Genomic DNA, 23620 nt, shown 5'->3' with positions numbered 1-23620 from the left:
CAACACCAAACTCAGACACCGTGGGTCTGGACACCACCCACTGCAACTGGATCCTGGAATTTCTGACGAGCAAACCACAGGCTGTGAGGATTGGCAACAACACCTACTCCACACTGACTCTTAACACAGGTGCAGGGGTGTGTCCTCCGCCCTCTGCTGTACTCCCTTTTCACCCATGACTGCATGGCTTTACACGACACCAACTCCATCATCAAGTTTTCTGACCACACAATGGTTATAGCCCTGATAACCAACAATGATGAATCAGCCTATGGGGAGGAGATAAGTGAACAGGCATTGTGGTGCCAGGACAACAACCTTTCCCTTATCATCAGCAAAATAAAGGAGTTGATTGTTGACTTCAGGAAGTAGAGGGAAACATCACTGAGGCTGTGCTGCCAGTCATCCAGGACATACTGTATATTCTGTATATTGAGGAAGCCCAGCAGTATCATCAAGGATCCCACACACAAGATGTTCACTCCCTTACCATCGGGCAGACGGTATTGGAACATGAGGTCTGATACCAAAAGGCTTAGCGAAAGTTTTTATCTACAAACCATCAAACTGCTTAACACTTGAACTGGACTGACCACCTGCACTGACTCTCCGCACCTTAGTGCACACACACACACACACACACACATGTTTCATGAGCTGAAATAAAAGATCCCATAGTGAGGCCCATTTTTTTTTAGGTATTTGTGACCAACATATGCATTTCTGTATTCCCAGTCATGTAAAATCTATAGATTAAGGCATAATGAATTTGTTTCAATTGACTGATTTCCTTATATGAACTGTAACTCAGTAAAATCGTAGAAATTGTTGCATGTTGTGTTATATTTTTGTTCAGTATAGTTAAACAAATAGCTACTCATAATATCTGCATTGACCCCTTTTGCACAAACTCGTTCTGACTATGCACACATACTTATATTGACACTCCAACACACACACACACACACACAGGCACACATTTGCTACACGCACGCACGCACGCACGCACACACACACACACACACACATATAATAGTTATGGTGCTTTTAAGACAACTGGGAACTAGGGAAGAAAAACGAGGTCAAATCATGAAGTCATGAACGCGGCATTATTCTCGTTGATTTTGTGCCGGATGTCGTCATATTGTCAGGGACATACAGGAAATGGAAAGGAAAAAGGCCCAATTACGATACAAATAGAAATGTACAGCTCTGATAACGACGCTAGTGATATTGTTCACTTTCAAATGGAGGACTAATGTTGATTCTCGGAATCCATGGAGACCCATGAAGAAACGCCAATAATCTACACAATGGAAAACAAGCCGATTGTGACATGTTAGTTAACCTTTGAGTTGTCTCGTCAACGTTAGCTAGCTAGCAATGTTAGCTTGCTTGGCTAGCCAGCTACTGTAGCTAGCTACAGTATACCTCAGTGGTTGCTGTGCGGTGTGAATCTGAGTGACACCTCAACCAATGCAGTGGCCGCTGCAGATAATCTATTTTGTCTAACCGGCATACTAGCCAGCTACCGTATACAGTTTTATAAAGATTGTTTCAGAAGTCATACATTGACAAATTTGAAAAGGGCATAGCTTGCTAGCTTGGTTACAGTTAGTAGCTAACTAGCCAACAAAATAGCCTATTCCTTATGCAGCATTTCGGCATCCCCTCACTGTCTTATTTTACATAGTCGGCTCGTGCTTTTTTTTAGCTAGCTAGTTAACAAGTTACTAATCAAACGAGGCCTGTATAAGAAGAGCTACAAGTAGAGGTCTGTCAATGTATCAATGACAAGTTCAAATTATATTGGTCACATACACATGGTTAGCAGATGTTGATGCGAGTGTAGCAGAATGCTTGCGCTTCTAGTCCTGACCACGCAGTAATATCTAACAAGTAATCTAACATTTTCACAACAACTACCTTTTACACACAGTGTAAAGGAATGAATAAGAATATGTACATATAAATATATGGATGAGCGATAGCCGAATGGCATAGACAAGATGCAGTAGATGGTATGGAGTACAGTATATACATATGAGATTAGTAATGTAGGGTATGTAAACATTATATAAAGTGGAATTGTTTAAAGTGACTAGTGATATATTTATTACACCCAATTTTTAATTATTAAAGTGGCTAGAGATCTGAGTCAGTATGTTGGCAGCAGCCACTTGATGTTAGTAATGGCTGTTTAACAGTCTGATGGCCTTGAGATAGAAGCTGTTTTTCAGTCTCTCGGTCCCAGCTTTGATGCACCTGTACTGACCTCGCCTTCTGGATGATAGCGTGGTGAACAGGCAGTGGCTCGGGTGGTTGTTGTCCTTGATGATCTTTTTGACCTTCCTGTGACATCGGGTGGTGTAGGTGTCCTGGAAGGCAGGTAGTTTGCCCCCGGTAATGTGTTGTGCAGACCTCACTACCCTCTGGAGAGCCCTACGGTTGTGGGCAGAGCAGTTGCCGTACCAGGCGGCGATACAGCCCGACAGGATGCTCTCGATTGTGCATCTGTAACATTTTGTGAGTGTTTTCGGGGACAAGCCAAATTTCTTCAGCCTCCTGAGGTTGAAGAGGCTACCTAGACAAGACCCTGACAGGACGTACTTTCAAGAACATATTTTCTAGCTAGCTGGTGTAGTTCGCTATGATCTCAAAACACAAATAGTGCTGTTATGTTGCAAACTCAGACTGTTGCTCTGGGTGATGTAGCCTAAGGTGTGCAGTGAGACCTAACTAGATGGCTAGCTAATAAAATGTAACGAAACAAAGGAGTCACAGATCTCGTTGATCCCTGAAAATGGAATAAGATGCTGGTTGGAAGCACAGACTAGCTGTCTGCTCTCCCTTTCTCTCTTCTTCACTACTCTTCACTGTCTCTCAACCCCGACACACAGGTGCTGGCGACCAGAGCCTGTTCACTTCCCTCTACACCTCTCTGGCACAGCAGTTACCCAAGGAGCCCATGGAGTGGAGGAGGTGAGCTATTGTTTGCACTTCGCTATCAGATGTGTGTGTGCAGGCATGCGCAACTGTGTGGTTAGTGCAAAGTTGTGTGTGTACGTGTTTGAGTGTGTGGCTGACTGTTTTAAGTTCCTTTGTTTTCAATGCCAATGTCTCCTCATCTGAAGGTCCTACGGACGCGCACCAAAGATGATTCACCTTGAGGCCAACTTTGTTCAGTTCAAAGAGGAGCTACTTCTTAAGGATGGAAACAGAGCCCTGCTCACCTTTCCCTTCCTGCACATATACTGGACAGACTGTTGTGTGAGTAGTCAGCTAGTCACTATTTGATTTAGTAAGAGCATATTGGACAGACCGGCGTTGTTGGTATCATAACATTCAACACCGTATTATGATTCACAAGAGCTCTAATAGCTGTTTGTGTGTTCGTCTCATATGGGTGTAATAATGCTATTTTTATTTCTAAATCTCAACATGTAAAGCGCACCTCCCATTTGCCATTTGGATGCATGGGCTATAGCCTGTCTACCATTGACTATCAGCCCGTCACCCACCACTTTGCAATGTGAGCTTGAGGCAGTATAACTGTTTGAAACCTGAACGTTTTACTTTACTTCAAATAATGAGGCATGTCTTACCTTGCTTCAAAGTAGCCTTTTCATCTCTGTCACATATGGAACATTAGTTGCGCTGTTTTGAACTGTGTTTTCCACTAATTGCATTTTGGCAAATGTTTGAAAATGACGTTTTATTGGCTGCTCCATTACAGGAGTTGCATGTTCAATAATAGGCTATAGCCTTTTGACCTTAAGATGATAGGCGTGCTATTGTTGCATGTTTCCGTTAAGCTCTTAATGAAAAATGGCCGGTCCTTGTTATGCATGCATCGTATCATAGAGGAAGAGGTGAAGCGAGAGGTTTCAATCTAATCTAAATCTGTCCAAAACAAGTCCAATTAGTTTCTATGGGCTTATTTTGGGCCTAAGCTTGTCGCCTGCCTTCCCACCTTGGGATGACTCACATTGTTAGGGCGAGAACAGATCTGATAGCATTTTTTGGGGGGCACGTCATTTTACTGTTTGGAAAATGTTTTACTGTTTGTTGACCGCTTAATGAGGGTCAGTTTGCGTCCGTAGCATGGAATCTACAAGGTGTCGAAAGCGTTCCACAGGGATGCTGGCCTATGTTGACTCTAATGCTTCCCACAGTTGTCAAGTTGGCTGGATATCCTTTAGGTGGTGGACCATTCTTGATACACACAGGATATTGTTGAGCCAGCAGTGTTGCAGTTCTTGACACAAACCGGTGCGCCTGGCACCTACTACCATACCCTGTTCAAAGGCACTTAAATCTTTTGTCTTGCCCATTCACCCCCTGAATGGCACACAATCCATGTCTCAATTGTCTCAAGGCTTAAAAATCCTTCTTTAACCTGTCTCCTCCCCTTCATCTGCAGTGATTGAAGTGGATTTAACAAGTGACATCAATAGGGATCCATAGCTTTCACCTGGTCAGTCTGTCATAGAAAGAGCAGGTGTTTATTAATGTTTTGTGTGTGTGTGTGTGTGTGTGTGTGTGTGTGTGTGTGTGTGTGTGTGTGTGTGTGTGTGTGTGTGTGTGTGTGTGTGTCTCAGGACACAGAGATGTACAAGGCGTCGGTGAAGGATGACATGCTGCGGTGGCAGAGCACTCTGCGACTGCACGGCTCGGTGGACTGGCTCATCGTGGTGGTGGAGAGCGAAGCCAAGAAGAAGAACAAGACCAACATCCTGCCGCGCACCTCCATCGTAGACAAGATCCGCAACGACTTCTGCAACAAGCAGAGCGACAGGTCGGCAACATCACCGCTCTGATCTCTTGTTAGAACAGAATCTGAGCTATTTTGTCTACCAAGGGACCCTCCTCCTGGAGATCTACTGGGCATGCTGCCTTCTGATCCATTTCTGTTGTGTAACACACCAGATTCATCTTATCAAGGACCTGAGCAACTCATTTAGTAGAATCAGATGTGCTAGATGAGGGATGGAGAAAAAGCCTGCAGGAGTGTGGCTCTCCAGGAGGACTTTTCTCTCTAATACCACCTCCCCACTCTCTCTCCCCTCCACATGGTTTAGGTGTGTGGTTCTGTCTGACCCTCTGAAGGAGTCGTCTCGGTCCCAGGATTCGTGGAGCTCCTTCCTGACCAAGCTGCGCACCTTGCTGCTAATGTCCTTCACCAAGAACCTGGGCCGCTTCGAGGATGACATGCGCACGCTCCGCGAGAAACGCACCGAGCCCGGCTGGAGCTTTTGCGACTACTTCATGGTGCAGGTGGGTCACTCCCACCACCTGTCAATCATCCATGCTCTACTACAGGGGAAGCAGTTGTAACCTATTTAACCAATGGGGGTGTGTATGTTGTGCAGGAGGAGTTGGCCTTTGTGTTTGAGATGCTGCAGCAGTTTGAGGATGCTCTGGTCCAGTATGACGAGCTGGACGCTCTCTTCACTCAGTATGTCCTCAACTTTGGGGCTGGAGGTAGAGTGTTTACTAACCCTACCATGGCTCTACAGTGCGACCATTTTACTTGCATATGCGCCTAAATATTTAGCTGTGTGACCTGCAATTGTTGTTTAGCAGCACCAGTGTGCTAAGAAAAATGAAGGATTCCAGCTTTATTACCCCCCAAAATATTTAATTGTGCTTCAAAATGTTTTTCGTGTACGCCTACATTTTTCGACTTAGGTGCACACATGCTCCTTGTAAAGAGGTCAGCGTAGAGCCCTCCCTACCTTTACTATAGGCCTATTTGTGTGTGTGTTTACTGTACTTCTCAGGGCAACATCTTATTCTTGTGGCCATGTCTGTTGTGTCTCTTTCTATGTTGTGTCTTTCAGACGGGGCCAACTGGCTGGGCTCGTTCTGTGCCCCGGTGAAGCGCTGGAGCGGGCTGCTCCTGCGGCGGCCCATCGACATGGAGAAGCGCGAGCTGATCCAGCGCTCCGAGGCCAGCCTGCTGGACCTGCGCAGCTACCTGTTCTCCCGCCAGTGCACCTTGCTCATCTTTCTCCAGAGGCCCTGGGAGGTCACCCAGCGAGCCCTGGAGCTGCTGCACAATTGTGTCCAGGAGCTGCGCCTGCTCGAGGTATAGTGCGTTTTTGAGTACTGTATTGCAGTCAGACTGGGCCAAACTGCTGACATACGACTCACCTTCGGTCCCAAATTACTACTCATTATGTGATGAAGATGAACTATTCTGCAGTGTACCTCATCTTGCTCAAACCGATCCCCTCAAACACTCTGATTCTGGCCATGCACACTCCAGTGTTTCCCCTACCATTGTATAACTCTGTTGCCTCCTGCCAAAAAGAGTTTGGTTGGAAACATCAATTTTGGTGTTATATATTGGCTTTAGTTTATGCATGAGCTGTGTATCTGTGTGTGTGGGAGGCAGATGGAGAAGGTTTGTGGATTCAAAAAAGCATATAAAATGTAAATCTAGAGAGCCTCATCCTGTGTGTGTAGGTGTCTGTGGTCCAGGGGGCGTTGGACTGCTGGGTGTTCCTCAGCTGTCTGGAAGTGCTGCACAGGATCGAGGGCTGCTGCGACCGCGCCCAGCTAGAGGCCAACTGCTCCCACACTGTCGGCCTGTGGACCTACGCCACAGAGAAGGTACCCTACCTACCTACCTACATATAAAGTGCATTCGGGAAAGTATTCAGACCCCTTGACTTTTTACACATTTTGTTACGGCACAGCCTTATTTTAAAATTGATTAAATAAAAAATGTTCATCAATCTACATAATGACAAAGCAAAAACAAGTTTTTAGAAATTTTCACACCATCCTGTGTAAGGGCTATTTGACCAAGAAGGAGAGTGATGGAGTGCTGCATCAGATGACCTGGCCTCCACAATCCCCCGACCTCAACCCAATTGAGATGGTTTGGGATGAGTTGGACTGCAGAGTGAAGGAAAAGCAGCCAACAGGTGCTCAGCATATGTCGGAAATCCTTCAAGACTGTTGGAAAAGCATTCCAGGTGAAGCTGGTTGAGAGAATGCCAAGATTGTGCAAAGCTGTTTTGAGGTCTTGACTATAAATTTACAATGTAAAAAATAAAGAAAAACCCTTGAATGATTAGGTGTGTCCAAACTTTTGACTGGTATTGTAAGTATTCAGATCCTTTACTCAGTACTTTGTTGAACACCTTTGGCAGCGATTACAGCATAGTCTTCTTGGGTATGACGCTACAAAATTGGCACACCTCTATTTGGGAAGTTTCTCCCATTCTTCTCTGCAGATCCTCTCAAGCTCTGTCAGGTTGGAGGGGAGCGTTGCTGCACAGCTATTTTCAGGTCTTTACCGGAGATGTTCGTTCGGGTTTAAGTCCGGGCTCTGGCTGGGCTACTCCGGACATTCAGAGACTGGTCCCGAAGCCACTCATGCGTTGTCTTGGCTGTGTGCTTAGGGTTGTTTTACTGTTGGAAGGTGAACCTTCGCCCTTGTCTGAGGTCCTGATCGCTCTGGAGCAGGTTTTCATCGAGGATCTCTCTGTACTTTGCTCCGTTCATCTTTCCCTCTATCCTGACTAGTCTCCCAAGCCCTGCTGCTGAAAAACATCCCCACAGCATGATGCTGCCACCACCATGCTTCACCGTAGGGATGATGCCAGGTTTCCTCCAGGCGTGACCCTTGGCATTCAGGCCAAAGAGTTCCATCTTGGTTTCATCAGACCAGAGAATCTTGTTTCTCATTGTCTTGAGTCTTTAGGTGGCTTTTGTCTCCAAGCGGGCTGTCATGTGCCTTTTACTGAGGAGTAGCTTCTGTCTGACCATTCTACCAGAAAGACCTGATTGGTGGAGTCCTGCAGAGATGGTTGTCCTTCTGGAAGATTCTCCCATCTCCACAGAAGAACTCTGGAGCTCTGTCAGTGACCATTGGGTTCTTGGTCACCTCCCTGACCAAGGCCCTTCTCCCCCGATTTCTCAGTTTGGCTTGGCGGCCAGCTCTATGAAGAGTCTTGGTGGTTCCAAACTTCTTCCATTTAAGAATGATGGAGACCACAGTGTGTTTTTTTTGGTAACCTCCCCCAGATCTATGCTTGACACACTCCTGTCTCGGAGCTCTACGGACAATTCCTTCAACCTCTTTGCTCTGACATGCACTGTCAGCTGTGGGACCTTATATAGATAGGTGTGTGCCTTTCCAAATCATGTCCAATCAATTGAATTTACCACAGATGGACTCCAATCAAGTTGTAAAAACATCTCCTAGGATGATCAATGGAAACAGGATGCACCTGGGCTCCTGAGTGGCGCAGCGTTCTAAGGCACTGCATCTCAGTGCTAGAGGCGTCACTATAGAACCTGGTTCGATTCCAGACTGTATCACAACCGGCCGTGATTGGGAGTCCCATAGGGCGGTGCACAATTGGCCCAGCGTCGTTAGGGTTTGGCCCGGGCTAAGCCGTCATTGTAAATAAGAATTTGTTCTTAACTGACTTGCCTAGTTAAATAAAGGTTAAAATAAATACATTTCGAGTCTCATAGCAAAGGGTCTGAATACATACAGTTGAAGTCGGAAGTTTACATACACTTAGGTTGGAGTCGTTAACTTATTTTTCAACCACTCCACAAATATCTTGTTAACAAACTATGGTTTTGGCAAGTCGGTTAGGACATCTACTTTGTGCATGACACAAGTAATTTGTCCAACAATTGTTTACAGACAGATTATTTCACTTATAATTCACTGTATCACAATTCCAGTGGGTCAGAAGTTTACATACACTAAGTTGACCATGCCTTTAAACAGCTTGGAAAATTCCAGAAAATTGTCATGGCTTTAGAAGCTTCTGATAGGCTAATTGACATAATTTGAGTCAATTGGAGGTGTACCTGTGGATGTATTTCAAGGCCTACATTCAAACCCAGTGCCTCTCTGCTTGACATCATGGGTAAATCTAAAGAAATCAGCCAAGACCTCAGAAAACAAATTGTAGACCTCCACAAGTCGGGTTCATCCTTATGAGCAATTTTCAAACGCCTGAAGGTACAACGTTCATCTGTACAAACAATAGTACGCAAGTATGAACACCATGGGACCAAGCAGCCGTCATACCACTCAGGAAGGAGACGCGTTCTGTCTCCTAGAGATGAACGTACTTTGGTGCCAAATGTGCAAATCAATCCCAGAACAACAGCAAACCTTGTGGACCTTGTGAAGATGCTGGAGGAAATGGGTACAAAAGTATCTATATCCACAGTAAAACGAGTCCTATATCGACATAACCTGAAAGGCCGCTCAGCAAGGAAGAAGCCACTGCTCCAAAACCGCCATAAAAAAGCCAGACTATGGTTTGCACCTGCACATGGGGACGAAGATCGTACTTTTTGGAGAAATGTCCTCTGGTCTGATGAAACAAAAATAGAACTGTTTGGCGATAATGACCATCATTATGTTTGAAGGGAAGAGGGACGCTTGCAAGCCGAAGAACACCTTCCCAACCATGATGCAGGGGGGTAGCAGCATCATGTTGTGGTGGTACTTTGCTGCAGGAGGGACTGGTGCACTTCACAAAATAGATGGCATCATGAGGATGGAAATGATGTGGATATATTGAAGCAGCATCTCAAGACATCAGTCAGGAATTTAAAGCTTGGTCGCAAATGGTTCTTCCAAATGGACAATGACCCCAAGCATATTTCCAAAATGACTTAAGGACAAGAAAGTCAAGGTATTGGAGTGGCCATCACAAAGCCCTGACCTCAATCCTATAGAAAATTTGTGAGCAGAACTGAAAAAGCGTGTGCGAGCAAGGAGGCCTACAAACCTGACTCAGTTACACCAGCTCTGTCAGGAGGAATGGGCCAAAATTCACCCAACATTGTGAGAAGCTTGTGGAAGGCTACCCGGAAATGTTTGACCCAATTTAAAGGCAATGCTACCAAATACTAATTGAGTGTATGTAAACTTGATGAAAGAAATAAAAGCTGAAATAAATAATTTTCTCCACTATTATTCTGACATTTCACATTCTTAAAATAAAGTGGTGATCCTAACTGGCCTAAGACAAGGAATTTTTCCTAGGATTAAATGTCAGGAATTGTGAAAACTGAGTTTAAATGTATTTGGCTAAGGTGTATGTAAACTTCTGACTTCAACTGTAGGTAAGTTGGGTGTTTCAGTTGTTTTATTTTGAATGAATTTGCAATCATTTCTAAAAGCAGTTTTCACTTTATCGTTATGGGTTATTGTGTGTAGATTTATTGGGTAAAAAATTATTTAATACATTTTAGAATAAGGCTGTCACGTAACAAAATGTGGAAAAAGTCAAGGGGTCTGAATATTTTCCGAATGCACTGTACGTACTGCACCTCTGATTCTAACACACACCGCTACAGGTACACTGTGTTAGCCCCTGCCCTGAGGACCTACACTGTTCTAAAGTCACAAGGGGCTTGTTTTCTGGAAGTATGCTCAATGGAGGATCATCATTAAAAGTGCTTCTTAGTCCAAGACTAGGCTTAACCTGTGTCTGCGGAACTGGCCCAAGGAGTTTTACGTGGTCAAGAAACTCTGATGACACACTTTCTGGTGATCGTCGTAAGACTCCATTTCCAGCTTGTCATTGTGGCCTTATGTATGTTGTGTTGTTGTGTTCCCAGCTAAAGTCTCTGGGCTACCTGTGTGGCCTGGTGGCCGAGAAAGGCCCCGCCTCCGAGGACCTAAACCGCACCGTAGACCTTCTGGCTGGCCTGGGGGAAGAGAGACCAGAGACGGGTATTATATACACACACACTAATGCCATAGGCTTTAGCTCAGCTGGCTAACACAGGTGTGCTAGAGACCCAGTTGGTTCACAATAGGCCCTTAGTTATAAAGTAGGAGTACCTGAGCATCGGATAATGTTGGATGGTGTCATTTGATAATGGTTGTGCTGTGTTGTGTGCCATGTCAAAACCGCGTAGCCCTCTGTTGTGCAGATGACTCTGTTTGAGGTTGAAGTGGGTTACTTTTACCGTCAACACAAACACATCATTGTGGGGACTTGGAAGTTCTTTGCGCTAAGGAAAAAGCTGAAATGGTCTCTAGAGATAGTCTAAGTGTCTCTCCTGTGTTCTCTCTTCCAGTCAACAGCCTGCAGAGCCCTTACAAAAAACTCAGTGAGGCCTTATCGTCTGTGGAGGCGTTTGAAAAACACTATCTGGTAAGTGCCATGCGGATTAAGTGGATAATGGTGTAGCCAGTTACAGTGGTCCTTGTTAAGAGCCTTGATTATGCTTCATCATGTTATGTGTGTGCGTGGGACACTTCCTAGACAGAGTGCCTCTGTTTATAGTTTTGGTATCTAGTTCATTGGGCCCCGTTGCAAACCAGGCCCGCTCTCTTTAGGCACTGGGGCAGAAAGCCATCACAGAGCTAAACATTCTTATTTAGTGAATGCCGTCTTTGTCCTCTGATGATCCTTCTCTCCCTCCCTCTCTCTCTCTCTCTCTCTCCCCCTCTACCCTGCTCTCTTACCCTCTCTCCCTCCCTCCTTGTTTTCAGGAGCTGTCTCATGCTGCTATGGAGATGTACAGAACAATAGGCAGGATGCGCTCATCCCGGCTCGTTGGAAAGAGTCTAGCTGAGTTTTACATGTGAGCCTTTTTATCTTTTTCTGCGTTCTCTCTGCCCTCTCACTCTCTATCTCTGAATTGTGTTTGAGGGAATCATTTCGATTTTAAATGTAGTATACGTATTGTAAGTTTTCAAACGATGAAGGTTTCTGGGAAAATGATTAGCCCCGGTCAGCTAAAGGTGCTAATGTCTACTGAATGAAAGACTATAGGGTTGCTCTAATTGATTGATGCTAAACGATTAAAAACGGTGTTAACTGTGTGTGGTTTGTGTGTGCGTAGGAAGAAATGTGTCCCGGAGAGAGCAGAGGGCTTCCTTGATGACTCTCTGAGGTCCTACGTGGCAGAGGGGTGGAGCCTGCAGGTGACTCATACCAGGAAGCAGATGGCAGAGTGTCAGAAGCTCTTGCAGCAGACCGAAGAGTATCCTTCAAAAATACTACGTTCAAAACAACTGGGAACTCTGGGGGGGAAACAAGCTCCAACTGGGGAAAAATCGCTTTGAATGGTGATCCAACTCGGAATTCCAACTCGGAAACTCGAGCCTCTTTCAGGCCTCCTTTCTAGAGCTCTGACTTTATGACTTGAAGATCACTGACCTCATGATTTGACAAAGAGTTTACACATTGACCACCTCACTACAGGGTCGTATTCATTATAGCACACTGTTGCAAAACAAAACAAGTGTTTGCCATTGGACAAGTTCAGGTAGTCCCTGCCTGTTTCCTTCTGTTTTCTTTCTGTTCTGTGCCTAGTGTATATGACCCAATGTCAATCAGTCTCAGTGGGCGTGTTCGACATTGCAACCAATTTTAAAGGCTAATCGAGACTGACTACGAATCACCTTGCATCATAAATAACTACTCAATGTTATTTGTAGGTCAGTCAGCCACAATCTACCCATAATACATCACGGTTTAGATGCTCTTAACACGGACAATGTCTTCATTGGTGTACATTCTATATGACCCAGGGTCATGTTCAATAGGGCCAACCGTAGCAACGTTTTTTCAATGGAAAACAAAAACGTGGGACTCCTATTAGAAAGATAGTACCTCCCTGGTTCATAGCGTTTCAGAGTATTATTTCTTTCCCCCATTTTGTGTCTGCTGAACACAACCCAGGCTTCTGTGTTATCACTTGTTTGAGAGGTCATCCGTTAAATGAGTGGGTGCACTAAAGATTTCCATCATGGGTCGCTAGATGAATAATGACCACAAAGGAAGGTTGGCTACTATTTTACCCCTATCCAATCCGCATGCTCGGTAGGGAATCCTTTCTGAAGGCTCTCTCTCCTTTCTCTCTCCCATTGCATTGAAATAGTCAAGATACAGACACCTGGCTATCTTCTAGTTCAACTTTCCTTGACTCACTGTGCCAGCTACCTGCAGACCAGTGCTTTGCTGGCGGGCGACGCCAACCTGACAGAGGAGGAGAGGAAGCACTTCTGCCAGGAGATCCTTACCTTTGCCAGCCAACCCCCGGCACCCTCAGGTGAGCACACACACACACACCACGTACACTCGAGACATGGCAGGAACAGACAGTTGTTTGTTCTCATTGATGCAGGAAGAAAGTTGAAAGCTTCTAATTGCACAATGAAAAATTCAAGGATCCTTGTCTGGTTGTCTCAACTTCTGAGAGACTTGCCAACTAAACTGGTCAAACATGTAAATAGTGGCTAGTTTTTCTCCCAAGACTGATCAACATTAGCTTGGTCCCCAGATCTGTTTGTGCTTTTGATTGCTCCATTTTCATTGTCAAGCCTGACAATTCCATAAGGAGAAAGACTGGCACCCAGGCTAGACCAACATAACTCTGACTTCACAATGTGTCCATGTAATGCCATGCCCTCTGTCACTTCCCTCTCTCATCCCCCTCTTCCTCCTCTCGTCTCTCCAGACCAGACTGTGGCTCTGAGCATGGCGGCATTCGCCCAGCTGCGCCAGATGCAGTTCAGCCCGCCTGGCGCCGTGGTGCACGTGGGTGCCGCCCTGCAGCTGGAGCTGCGCGTGCGCTGCCTGATGCCTGTGGCCGTGCAGGTGGAGCAGCTGGCTGCCACTCTCCACTTCAGCCTGGAGCAGGGCGGGGCGAGGGGCCGGGCGGGCAGCACCCAGAGGAGGACAGGCCAGGGACCACAAGGCCAGGGGGACGGGGTGGTCCTGTTCCCCCATGGAAGCCCCCTAGCTGGGGCCGGGTTGGGCGCTCCGCTACCCCCCGCACTGGAGCTTTACGAAATGCAGGACCGCAGCCCGTCGGACAGCTCGCTCAACTCCACGGGGGTGGTGTGTAAGAACATGCACCTGCTGCTGCGGCGCCATGACAGCTCAGCCTCCCTGGACACGCCCACCGCCGGGGCCCTCCCGGCAGCGGTTGCCGTGGACGACGGGGCCCAGATGCTGAGGGCACGCGACATAACGCTGCAGCCCGGCGACAACAGCATCTTGTTCACGGCCCCGGTACGTTTTTTTTCAGCCTCCTATAATGTCATCAATAGTCATGTCTCGAAGCCAAGTCCACCCCATGACTCATTTTCAATTTGTCTAAAGAAATCTGTAATCTCCTTGCCTCCTCTCCATTAAAACAGAATGGGGAACGCTGTCGATTAGAGGTCAAGTGTTACTTTATCCCTCCTTGTCGGTTTCTCTTTTTCTCTTCCCCCTCTCTCCACTCTCACCCTTTTCTCTAGACTGGAGAGCCGGGCTCATACACGTTACGTCAGCTGTGCGGGAGCGTGGGGAGAGTCCAGTTTGTCCAGTCTCACATCTACCCTGTGGTGCAGTACGAGGTCTACTCCCAGGAGCCTCAGCTCACCATCGAGCCCCTCTCAGGTCCGTCTGTCTGGCCCTCTGTCCCCCTCTTTTGCCATAAACAGTGGATGCTAATCACTGCCTGTTGGACTGGGTCATCCTTGTCTTTTTACATTTGTGACTGTGTAACCGTGTGTATCTGTGTTTGCCCTCCAGACAACCTGTTGGCAGGCATTCCCCAGAAGGTGAAGTTCACCATAGCAACAGGCCACTACAGTGTGAAGAAGGGTGACGCACTGCAGCTTAGCAATACAGACTCCATGCCCATCCTCCACTCCAGCTGCTGCTCTGCTACCATCCTGTCCAGCACGGGAGGTCAGCCTTTCTTCCATCCACTCTGGGTCAAGGGTCAGAGAGGTTAAAGGGATAGTTCATCCAAATGAACAAATTTGCCTCGTTACATTGAAAGTAGTCTATAGACGAGGAGAGACTGCAATCCAAACCTTTTGTTTAACTAGCCAATGCTTCCAATCACTAATATTAGCCCAGGCAGGTCTGGGGGTTACCATGGAGATCAATGACCCTCGGTCCATATGGGGAGACACCTTTAGCTTTCCATGCTGACTGCCTTTCCCTACTAATGCTGATGCTAACTATTTTCTGTTCTCTCTCTCTCTCGCACCCTCTCTCCATCTCTTTGCAGAGCGCGTGGGGGAGCGTGCTCTTTCCGTCCAGTCATCGGAGAAGGTGACCAGCATTTCCCTTCCCCCCACCCCTCCCTACCACACCCTGGAGTTCCAGCTGGAGGTGCTGTGCCACATCCCCCCCACGCCCTTCAAGCCCGACATCGAGCATCTCACCAACGGCGAGGTCCGCCACCGGCCCAAGAGCCACAGCCACGCAGACAGTGGCATGATCAACATCGACCAGAAGGTTAGAAGACCGTTTGTCCTCTTAGCCTATAGAGTTAACCCCAGGACCACCTTTGTCATCTTTTTTTTATTTTTGTAAAAAAAAAAATGCCCCTTTTCTCCCCAATTTTCGTGGTATCCAATCGCTAGTAATTACTATCTTGTCTCATCGCTACAACTCCCGTACGGGCTCGAGAGAGACGAAGGTCGAAAGCCATGCGTTCTCCGAAGCACAACCCAACCAAGCCGCACTGCTTCTTTAACACAGCGCGCCTCCAACCCGGAAGCCAGCCGCACCAATGTGTCGGAGGAAACACCGTGCACCTGGCCCCCTTGGTTAGCGAGCACTGCGCCCGGCCCGCCACAGGAGTCGCTGGAGCGCGATGAGACAAGGATATCCCTACCGGCCAAACCCTCCCTAACCCGGACGACGCTAGCCCAATTGTGCGTCGCCCCACGGACCTCCCGGTCGCGGCCGGCTGTGACAGAGCCTGGGCGCGAACCCAGAGACTCTGGTGGCGCAGTTAGCACTGCGATGCAGTGCCCTAGACCACTGCGCCACCCGGGAGGCCCCTACCTTTGTCATCTTTTAGGGTCATGTTCATTAGGCACCCAACGGAAGACAACAGACTGAAACGGAGGGACTACCTGGATTTGTCCAATGAGTATTCCGCCTCAAAATGTCTGAAAGTGTTTTGTTACGCTGTGCCCTAATGAACATGACCATGCCTAACCGATGTTTACAGCCCTGTGTGTTCTCTTTCTCTCTCCATAGGTCTCCATCGACTGTCCCTGGTCCATCTACTCCACACTCATATCCCTAACCTTCTATGTCCCTTTCAAAGCCAAGCACTCAATACTCTCTGCTGGGAAAAGGTAGGACACACACACTCCACCTGCTTTTACTGTATGGGGAAACATTTTTGTCACGCATAGTCACAGATGTGTGCAAAGAAATACAGCATGATTAAATTTGAACCTTTTTTTTTTTTTTATTTACTGAGTGATGCACGCAATGCAAATTCCAATTGCAGTATTTGGAACTTGCGTTGGGTAATATATCTTCTCGTCTACAGGATTTGAAATGCTCAAACCAAAAAAATCGGCGCCCTCGGTGTCTATTCAATGACGTGTCTGCTCAGTCATTTAGTAAGGGATCTATGGTGACGTTGAGAATCTAAATATTGATCTGACTGGTCACACAGGAAGTACATACAGGTGTGTCTCCAGAACGTGTCCGACACAAACTTCCACCTGGCGGACCCGGTCCTCACAGAGCGCCAGCCCACAATCCCGGTGGAGCTGCTCTCACTCAATGCTAAAACACAACAGGTGAGTAACTGACCGTGCACACACCTCATCTGTCACTCACTCATCTGTCACTCACTCATCTGATCCTCTTTGCCTCAGACGGTGTGCAGTCAGCAGTCCGTGTTCTGCCTGTGGGAGATGCGTTGGGTCAAACACCTCCCGCTGTGCCTGCAGTGTGCATTCTCCGCCAGCTTCGCGCCCGTCTCCGCCTCGGACGCACACACAGCCTTCAAACCCTACCGCTACGAGTTCCAGCTGGACCGGGTCTCTGTGCGTATACTCCAGACCCACCTCTGGGTCCCCATCATTAGGCATCACATGGAAGAAAAACACATAATTTTTTTGTTTTCCATTGCAAAACGAATGAACACAGCCCTGTTCTCATCACAAACAAACGCTGTTCTGGTTGTCGAACTTCGCTCAATGTTGCTAACCGTGGACTCTGCTAACCCCTCCTCCCCAGACCCTTTACAGCTTGAAGGCCGAGATCTTGCCGCCGTCTGGCGACCAGCACTGTCGCACCGGCGCCCTCTGTGGCCTCGAGATATCCATCACACGGCAGGCGGAGCCCAGCGAGACTGAAGGGGAGGAGGAGGAGTCTACAGAAATAGAGGGCCTGAGGACCACCAAGCTCATGTATGAAGGTAGGACACGGGAAGGTGTGTGTGTGTGTGTGTGTGTGTGTGTGTGTGTGTGTGTGTGTGTGTGTGTGTGTGTGTGTGTGTGTGTGTGTGTGTGTGTGTGTGTGTGTGTGTGTGTGTGTGTCCATGTCCGTTATTTACCTGTCTACCCCGGTGTGTGTTGTCTGCAGTAGTGGACAACAGCAGTAACTGGGCGGTGTGTGGCAAGAGCTCGGGGGTGGTGTCCATGCCCGTGGCTGCCAGCGCCACACACAGGGTTCAGATGGAGGTCATGCCCCTGTTCGCCGGGCACCTGCCCTTCCCCAACATCAAAGTGTTCAAGTACCTGCCCCACAGTGCCGTCCCAGCCATTCAGCCGGACACAGGTATGTAACCCACAGCTGCAGAACGGTACTTAAGCTCAGTCCGTAGGCATGTCTCCCATTACTTAACAAAATGGTAGTTTATATTTTGTGCCGTCTTTGTCGACCTCTTACACGCTGTTTAGATTATTTGCTTATAGGCGTTATTACAGCGTGTTGTACTCGGTCACATGCACTCGTCTCCCTCTCTCTCTGGCCGCTCACAGACAGCTGCTTAGAGAACGACACCATGTCCCTGCTGGACAAAGGTCTGGACGACCAGGGCGACACGGCCAGCATCCGTAGCCGGGGCAGTGTCCACTCGGTGGGCAGTGGGGAGCAGCAGCGGGAGCAGCAGAGGGGTCTGCCCATGCCCCGCCTGGAGCCCTTCAGTCCAGGACAGGTGTTCTATTGGAGCCAGGGGCGGCAGGTGCTGGTGCTGCCTGTTACTGACGACCATGTGATGGAGGTTAACGTAACATGACCCCTGTGGGCCGCTGCCCCGCCCCCCGCTGTGCCCCCACCACGCCTGGACCTCTGTGGTTTGGTTCCTGGCTGTGGTTCTGGAACCGGGACGTGGCATGGCGGCAGGGAACTGACACTGGCTCTCCTCTCAGGACTCATTGCTGGCCGACCACTGGCCCTGCTCCTGTTCTGGCCTGAGTTCCATCTGCTGTATTTTTATCTTGTCAATCTTTTTCAGTATTCACTGAATTCTCATATAAAAATACCCCTCTCTCCCCCCACTGTCAGCGAAGAGGGTTTGGTGTACCTGTAATACTAGCTCTCTTATTGGTTCGTGCTCCATGGACACAGTAAACCGCTTAAAACTGTTCTGCATAGAACCCCCCCCACGCACCTGTGACTGGTTTGCTGGTTCCACTGATCGCCAACACAACCTTCTGTATGAGGCACACATGGACAAACTAATGTGTGTTTGGACAGGGGTGCTTTGGTTTGTGGTTGTTTGTATTGGTTGGTGTGTGTCTCTGTCTATGCATGACATGGCAAGTTGTGATAGATGAAGGGAAAGAGCGGGGCCAGTTCATCGTGTGTGTGCGTGTGTGCGTGTGTGTGTGTGTGTGTGTGTGTGTGTGCGTGTGTGTGTGTGCGTGTGTGTGAGTGAGAGCAATATCTACTTAATTTTTCCTCCTCACTCACTTCTAGCCCCTTGCCCCCCAAACCCTGCTGAATCCTCTATCCTTTGCTGTAGTCATAGTGCCACCCTCTGGCCACTGTGCAAACTGTTCAATATGTACATATTATTCCAGAGGAATCACTGTACTGACTGACTGTGTGCAAAGGCTGCACCAAAAACAAATTGTCTCGAAGGAATATGTTAGAGGAAAAATAAACTATTTTTGTTTTCGAGCAGGTGGGAGACGCACTTAATCTGAGTACTAACGAACACATGCTTTTGGCTCTGGAAGAGGACCTATTTTTGCCTTGTTTTTGGTTGTTCAGGTTTTAAGGTTCACTGAAATTCACTTATTCAGGTATCGGTGAAACCTGAGAACAATGGGTTGTTTTCAGTTACTTTTTGTCTGAAAGTGACCGTCTGTTTGAAGTGTTACCATCATGTGTTCTGTATGACTTTGTGGTTTACTTGAATGCGAGCAGGTAAATTCTATGTTTAGTAAATGTGGTGTCTGACCTTTTTTTTCCTTTTTTCTCAGACATTCGCTGTTGCTACGGTAACTGTGTCAGGGAGAGCACTTATCATAGCACAATTCTTTTAACAGAAACAACAATTTAGGAGGGGAAATTTGCTTGTATAAATGCGATTTTCATTCGCTTATTGACCTATTTTTGTACTCTGTCGCCGGTCAAGTTCTGGTTGTTGCTCTGTGTCTGTCGGTGTGGTTGGTTGGTATCTACTGGAGGCCAATGAGGGCTTTGGGCCTGAGGCCTTAGCACACCCCCTCAGCTATACTCCTGTCCTGTATTCCTAGACCTCTGGGCTTGTATCTAGCATAATCCCACAAACAGAAAGTAGTGTTCACCTCCAGGACGAAAGTCAGAAGGCTTGTTCCCTCTATCTGGCCGTCTTAATGAAAGAGAACCCCTCCCACTCAGACTCCACATACAAAACGTACTGGCCCGATCCTACAGCAACACGGGCCTGTCTTTGCAACTTCCATGTGTCCTCGGTGTGTACAAGGGTGTTTAACTGGTCGGGAAAACTGATATAATGAAGACTAGTGATATCAGTGCTCGTCTATGTACTCATCTTATTTTATGTCCAGCTGTATTTATTGTCTTATTTTTTATATATTATTTAATGGCAAATAGCTGGAAGGGATGGAATCAATCACACTCACAAAAATAAATAATGCCATTGGGAATTGTCTGGTGATATTTTTATTTTTTTCAACAGTCATTAGTCAATGAAATCAAATTAAAAAAAAAAAATGTATGTAAATGATTTCATTGAAATTCAGCACCACTTATTGTTTTCAGAATAATTATTTAAACTAATCATATGTATGCATTATACAGTTGAAATTAAATATACCTATGTTTTAATGTGACTGTTGTGGTGCTCAGTGAAGTATTTGTGCGAAGGGAAACTGGACGTTGTTTGGGGTGGCTCAAAACACCTACAAGGTCTGATTTGGCTACTATAAACCTGTATGGTATCGACTAACTTGATCCTCAATGTGCTTCCTCACTACTACAAAGTCGCATGCAATTTTGTCACACTCATAGCTTTTGTATATGAAGGGTGAGAAGTCCAAGTCTGAGGAACAGAGACCGCAGGAGGGGGGGTGTGTGCATAGAGCAGGTCAGAGGGGGCAAGCCATGGAGGAACTTGTAGGTGCTCATGAGGCACTTAGGTGACGGGAATCTGACAGGGATCCAATGTTTGGGACACAATTATGTCTTACATTTCAGTAGCCTTATATACACTGCTCAAAAAAACCTGCTGGAGGTCATGTTGCAGGGCTCTGGTAGTGCTCCTCCTTGCACAAAGGCGGAGGTAGCGGTCCTGCTGCTGGGTTGTTGCCCTCCTACGGCCTCCTCCACGTCTCCTGATGTACTGGCCTGTCTCCTGGTAGCGCCTCCATGCTCTGGACACTACGCTGACAGACACAGCAAACCTTTTTTCCACAGCTCGCATTGATGTGCCATCCTGGATGAACTGCACTACCTGAGCCACTTGTGTGGGTTGTAGACTCCGTCTCATGCTACCACTAGAGTGAAAGCACCGCCAGCATTCAAAAGTGACCAAAACATCAGCCAGGAAGCATAGGAACTGAGAAGTGGTCTGTGGTCACCACCTGCAGAACCATTCCTTTTTTGGGGGTGTCTTGCTAATTGCCTATAATTTCCACCTTTTGTCTATTCCATTTGCACAACAGCATGTGAAATTTATTGTCAATCAGTGTTGCTTCCTAAGTGGACAGTTTGATTTCACAGAAGTGTGAAAGTGTGAAACACTTAAACAACATTGTGTTGCTTAAGTGTTCCCTTTATTTTTTTGAGCAGTGTATATATATAGAAGAAATCTTCAGATACAGGGCTATTGTGGCAAGTTATGTAAAGCAGTTCCATAAAATACTTTTTATATAAAGTAATATAAATGTAAAGCAGTTCCATAAATGTAAAGCAGTTCCATAAAATAATTTTTTACTGAACTGCTTTACAATACGTGCCACAGTAGAGCTGTAAAACAGTGTGCTATATTAGCCATTGTGTGCTGTGCCTAGGGCTGTTGCGGTGACCCTATTACCGTCACACCTGGCGGTCATGAAGGCAGTCAAATTCCATGTGACCGTCTAATCACGGGGGAAAAAAATTCACCTTTATTTAACCAGGTAGGCTAGTTGAGAACAAATTCTCATTTGAAACTGCGACCTGGCCAAGATAAAGCAAAGCAGTTTGACACATACAACAGCACAGAGTTAGACGTGGAATAAACAAATATACAATTAATAATACGGTACAAAAATCTATATACAGCATGTGCAAGTGAGGTAGGATAAGAGAGGTAAGGCAATAAATAGGCCGTGGTGGCAAAGTAATTACAATATAACAATTAAACACTGGAATGGTAGGATGTGCAGAAGATGAATGTGCAAGTTGAGATACTGGGGTGCAAAGGAGCAAGATAAATAAATGCAGTATGGGGATGAGGTAGATTGGATGGGCTATTTACAGATGAGTTATGTGCAGTGATCTGTGAGCTGCTCTGGCAGCTGGTGCTTAAAGCTAGTGAGGGAGGTAAGAGTCTCCAGCTTCAGAGATTTTTGCAGTTCGTTCCAGTCATTGGCAGCAGAGGACTGGAAGGAGAGGCGGCCAAAGAAAGAATTGGCTTTGGGGGTGACCAGTGAGATATACCTGCTGGAATGCGTCCTACGGGTGGGTGCTGCTATGGTGACCAGTGAGCTGACATAAGGTGGGGCTTTACCTAGCAGAGACTTGTAAATTACCTGGAGCCAGTGGGTTTGGCGACGAGTATGAAGCGAGGGCCAGCCAATGAGAGCATACAGGTTGCAGTGGTGGGTAGTGTATGGGGCTTTGGTGACAAAACGGATGGCACTGTGATAGACTGCATCCAATTTGTTGAGTAGAGTGTTGGAGGCTATTTTGTAAATGACATCGCCGAAGTCGAGGATCGGTAGGATGGTCAATTTTACGAGGGTATGTTTGGCAGCGTGAGTGCTTTGTTGTGAAATAGGAAGCCCGTTCTAGATTTAATTTTGAAATGGAGACGTTTAATGTGAGTCTGGAAGGAGAGTTTACAGTCTAACCAGACACCTAGGTATTTGTAGTTGTCCACATATTCTAAGTCAGAATCGTCCAGAGTAGTGATGCTGGACGGGCGTGCAGGTGCAGGCATCGATCGATTGAAGAGCATGCATTTAAGAGCAGTTGGAGGCCACGGAAGGAGAGTTGTATGGCATTGAAGCTCATCTGGAGGTTAGTTAACACAATGTCCAACGAAGGGCCAGAGGTATACAGAATGGTGTCGTCTGCGTAGAGGTGGATCAAAGAATCACCAGCAGCGAGAGCGACATCATTGATGTATACAGAGAAGAGAGTTGGCTCGAGAATTGAACCCTGTGGCACCCCCATAGAGATTTCCAGAGGTCCGGACAACAGGCCCTCCGATTTGACATACTGAACTCTATCGGAGAAGTAGTTGGTGAACCAAGCGAGGCAATCATTTGAGTAACCAAGGCTGTTGAGTCTGCCAATAAGAATGTTGTGATTGACTGAGTCGAAAGCCTTAGCCAGGTCGATGAATACGGCTGCACAGTAATGTCTCTTATCGATGGCAGTTATGATATCGTTTAGGACCTTGAGCGTGGTTGAGGTGTACCCATGACCAGCTCTGAAACCAGATTGCATAGCGGAGAAGGTACGGTGAGATCCGAAATGGTCGGTAATCTGTTTGTTGACTTGGCTTTCAAAGAAAGGCAGGGTAGAATAGATATAGGTCTGTAGCAGTTTGGGTCTAGAGTGTCTCCCCCTTTGAAGAGGGGGATGACCGCGGCAGCTTTCCAATCTATGGGAATCTCAGACGATATGAAAGAGAGGTTGAACAGGCTAGTAATAGGGGTTGCAACAATTTCGGCAGATAATTTTAGAAGAGAGGGTCCAGATTGTCTAGCCCGGCTGATTTGTAGGGGTCCAGATTTTGCAGCTCTTTCAGAACATCAGCTATCTGGATTTGGGTGAAGGAGAAGTGGGGGAGATCGGTGCGAGCTGCTGTGGGGAGCTCAGGGCTGTTGACCAGGTTAGGGGTAGCCGTAGACAAATGCTTATTGAAATTCACAATTATTGCAGATTTATCGGTAAAGACAGTGTTTCCTAGCCTCAGTGCAGTGGGCAGCTGGGAAGAGGTGCTCTTATTCTCCATGGACTTTACAGTGTCCCATAACTGTTTTGAGTTTGTACTACAGGATGCAAATTTCTGTTTGAAAAAGCTAGCCTTAGCTTTCCTAACTGCCTGTGTATATTGGTTCCTAACTTCCCTGAAAAGTTGCATATCACGGGGGCTATTCGATGTTAATGCAGAACGCCACAGGATGTTTTTGTGCTGGTCAAGGGCAGATAGGTATGGAGTGAACCAAGGGCTATATCTATTCCTG

At 46.9% G+C, this 23620-nt stretch overlaps 1 protein-coding gene across 2 annotated transcripts; it reads left to right on the top strand.

Moving 5' to 3' along the window:
* The first annotated feature begins 1137 nt into the window (after positions 1-1137).
* On the top strand, positions 1138-20048 carry LOC129859542 (trafficking protein particle complex subunit 10-like). 2 transcript variants are annotated; one of them, XM_055929423.1, is made up of 23 exons: positions 1138-1338; positions 2901-2982; positions 3135-3270; positions 4602-4798; positions 5082-5277; positions 5373-5484; positions 5844-6091; positions 6472-6618; positions 10615-10729; positions 11080-11156; positions 11498-11589; positions 11851-11991; positions 12950-13062; positions 13471-14027; positions 14258-14399; positions 14535-14693; positions 15022-15251; positions 16005-16105; positions 16435-16561; positions 16640-16810; positions 17004-17184; positions 17352-17546; positions 17750-20048. In XM_055929423.1, exons 1-23 carry the CDS (start codon positions 1278-1280, stop codon positions 18004-18006), a joined length of 3837 nt encoding a protein of 1278 aa, XP_055785398.1. In that variant the 5' UTR covers positions 1138-1277; the 3' UTR covers positions 18007-20048. The 2 variants fall into 2 exon arrangements, with proteins under 2 accessions (XP_055785398.1, XP_055785399.1); XM_055929424.1 differs by lacking the exon at positions 3135-3270 and having other exon boundaries at positions 1139-1338.
* The last annotated feature ends 3572 nt before the right edge of the window (positions 20049-23620 follow it).

The sequence above is a fragment of the Salvelinus fontinalis genome, chromosome 7, assembly GCF_029448725.1.
Source record: "Salvelinus fontinalis isolate EN_2023a chromosome 7, ASM2944872v1, whole genome shotgun sequence".
In the NCBI taxonomy this organism is placed as follows: Eukaryota; Metazoa; Chordata; class Actinopteri; order Salmoniformes; family Salmonidae; genus Salvelinus; species Salvelinus fontinalis.
This window is presented reverse-complemented; position numbering and strand designations above follow the sequence as displayed.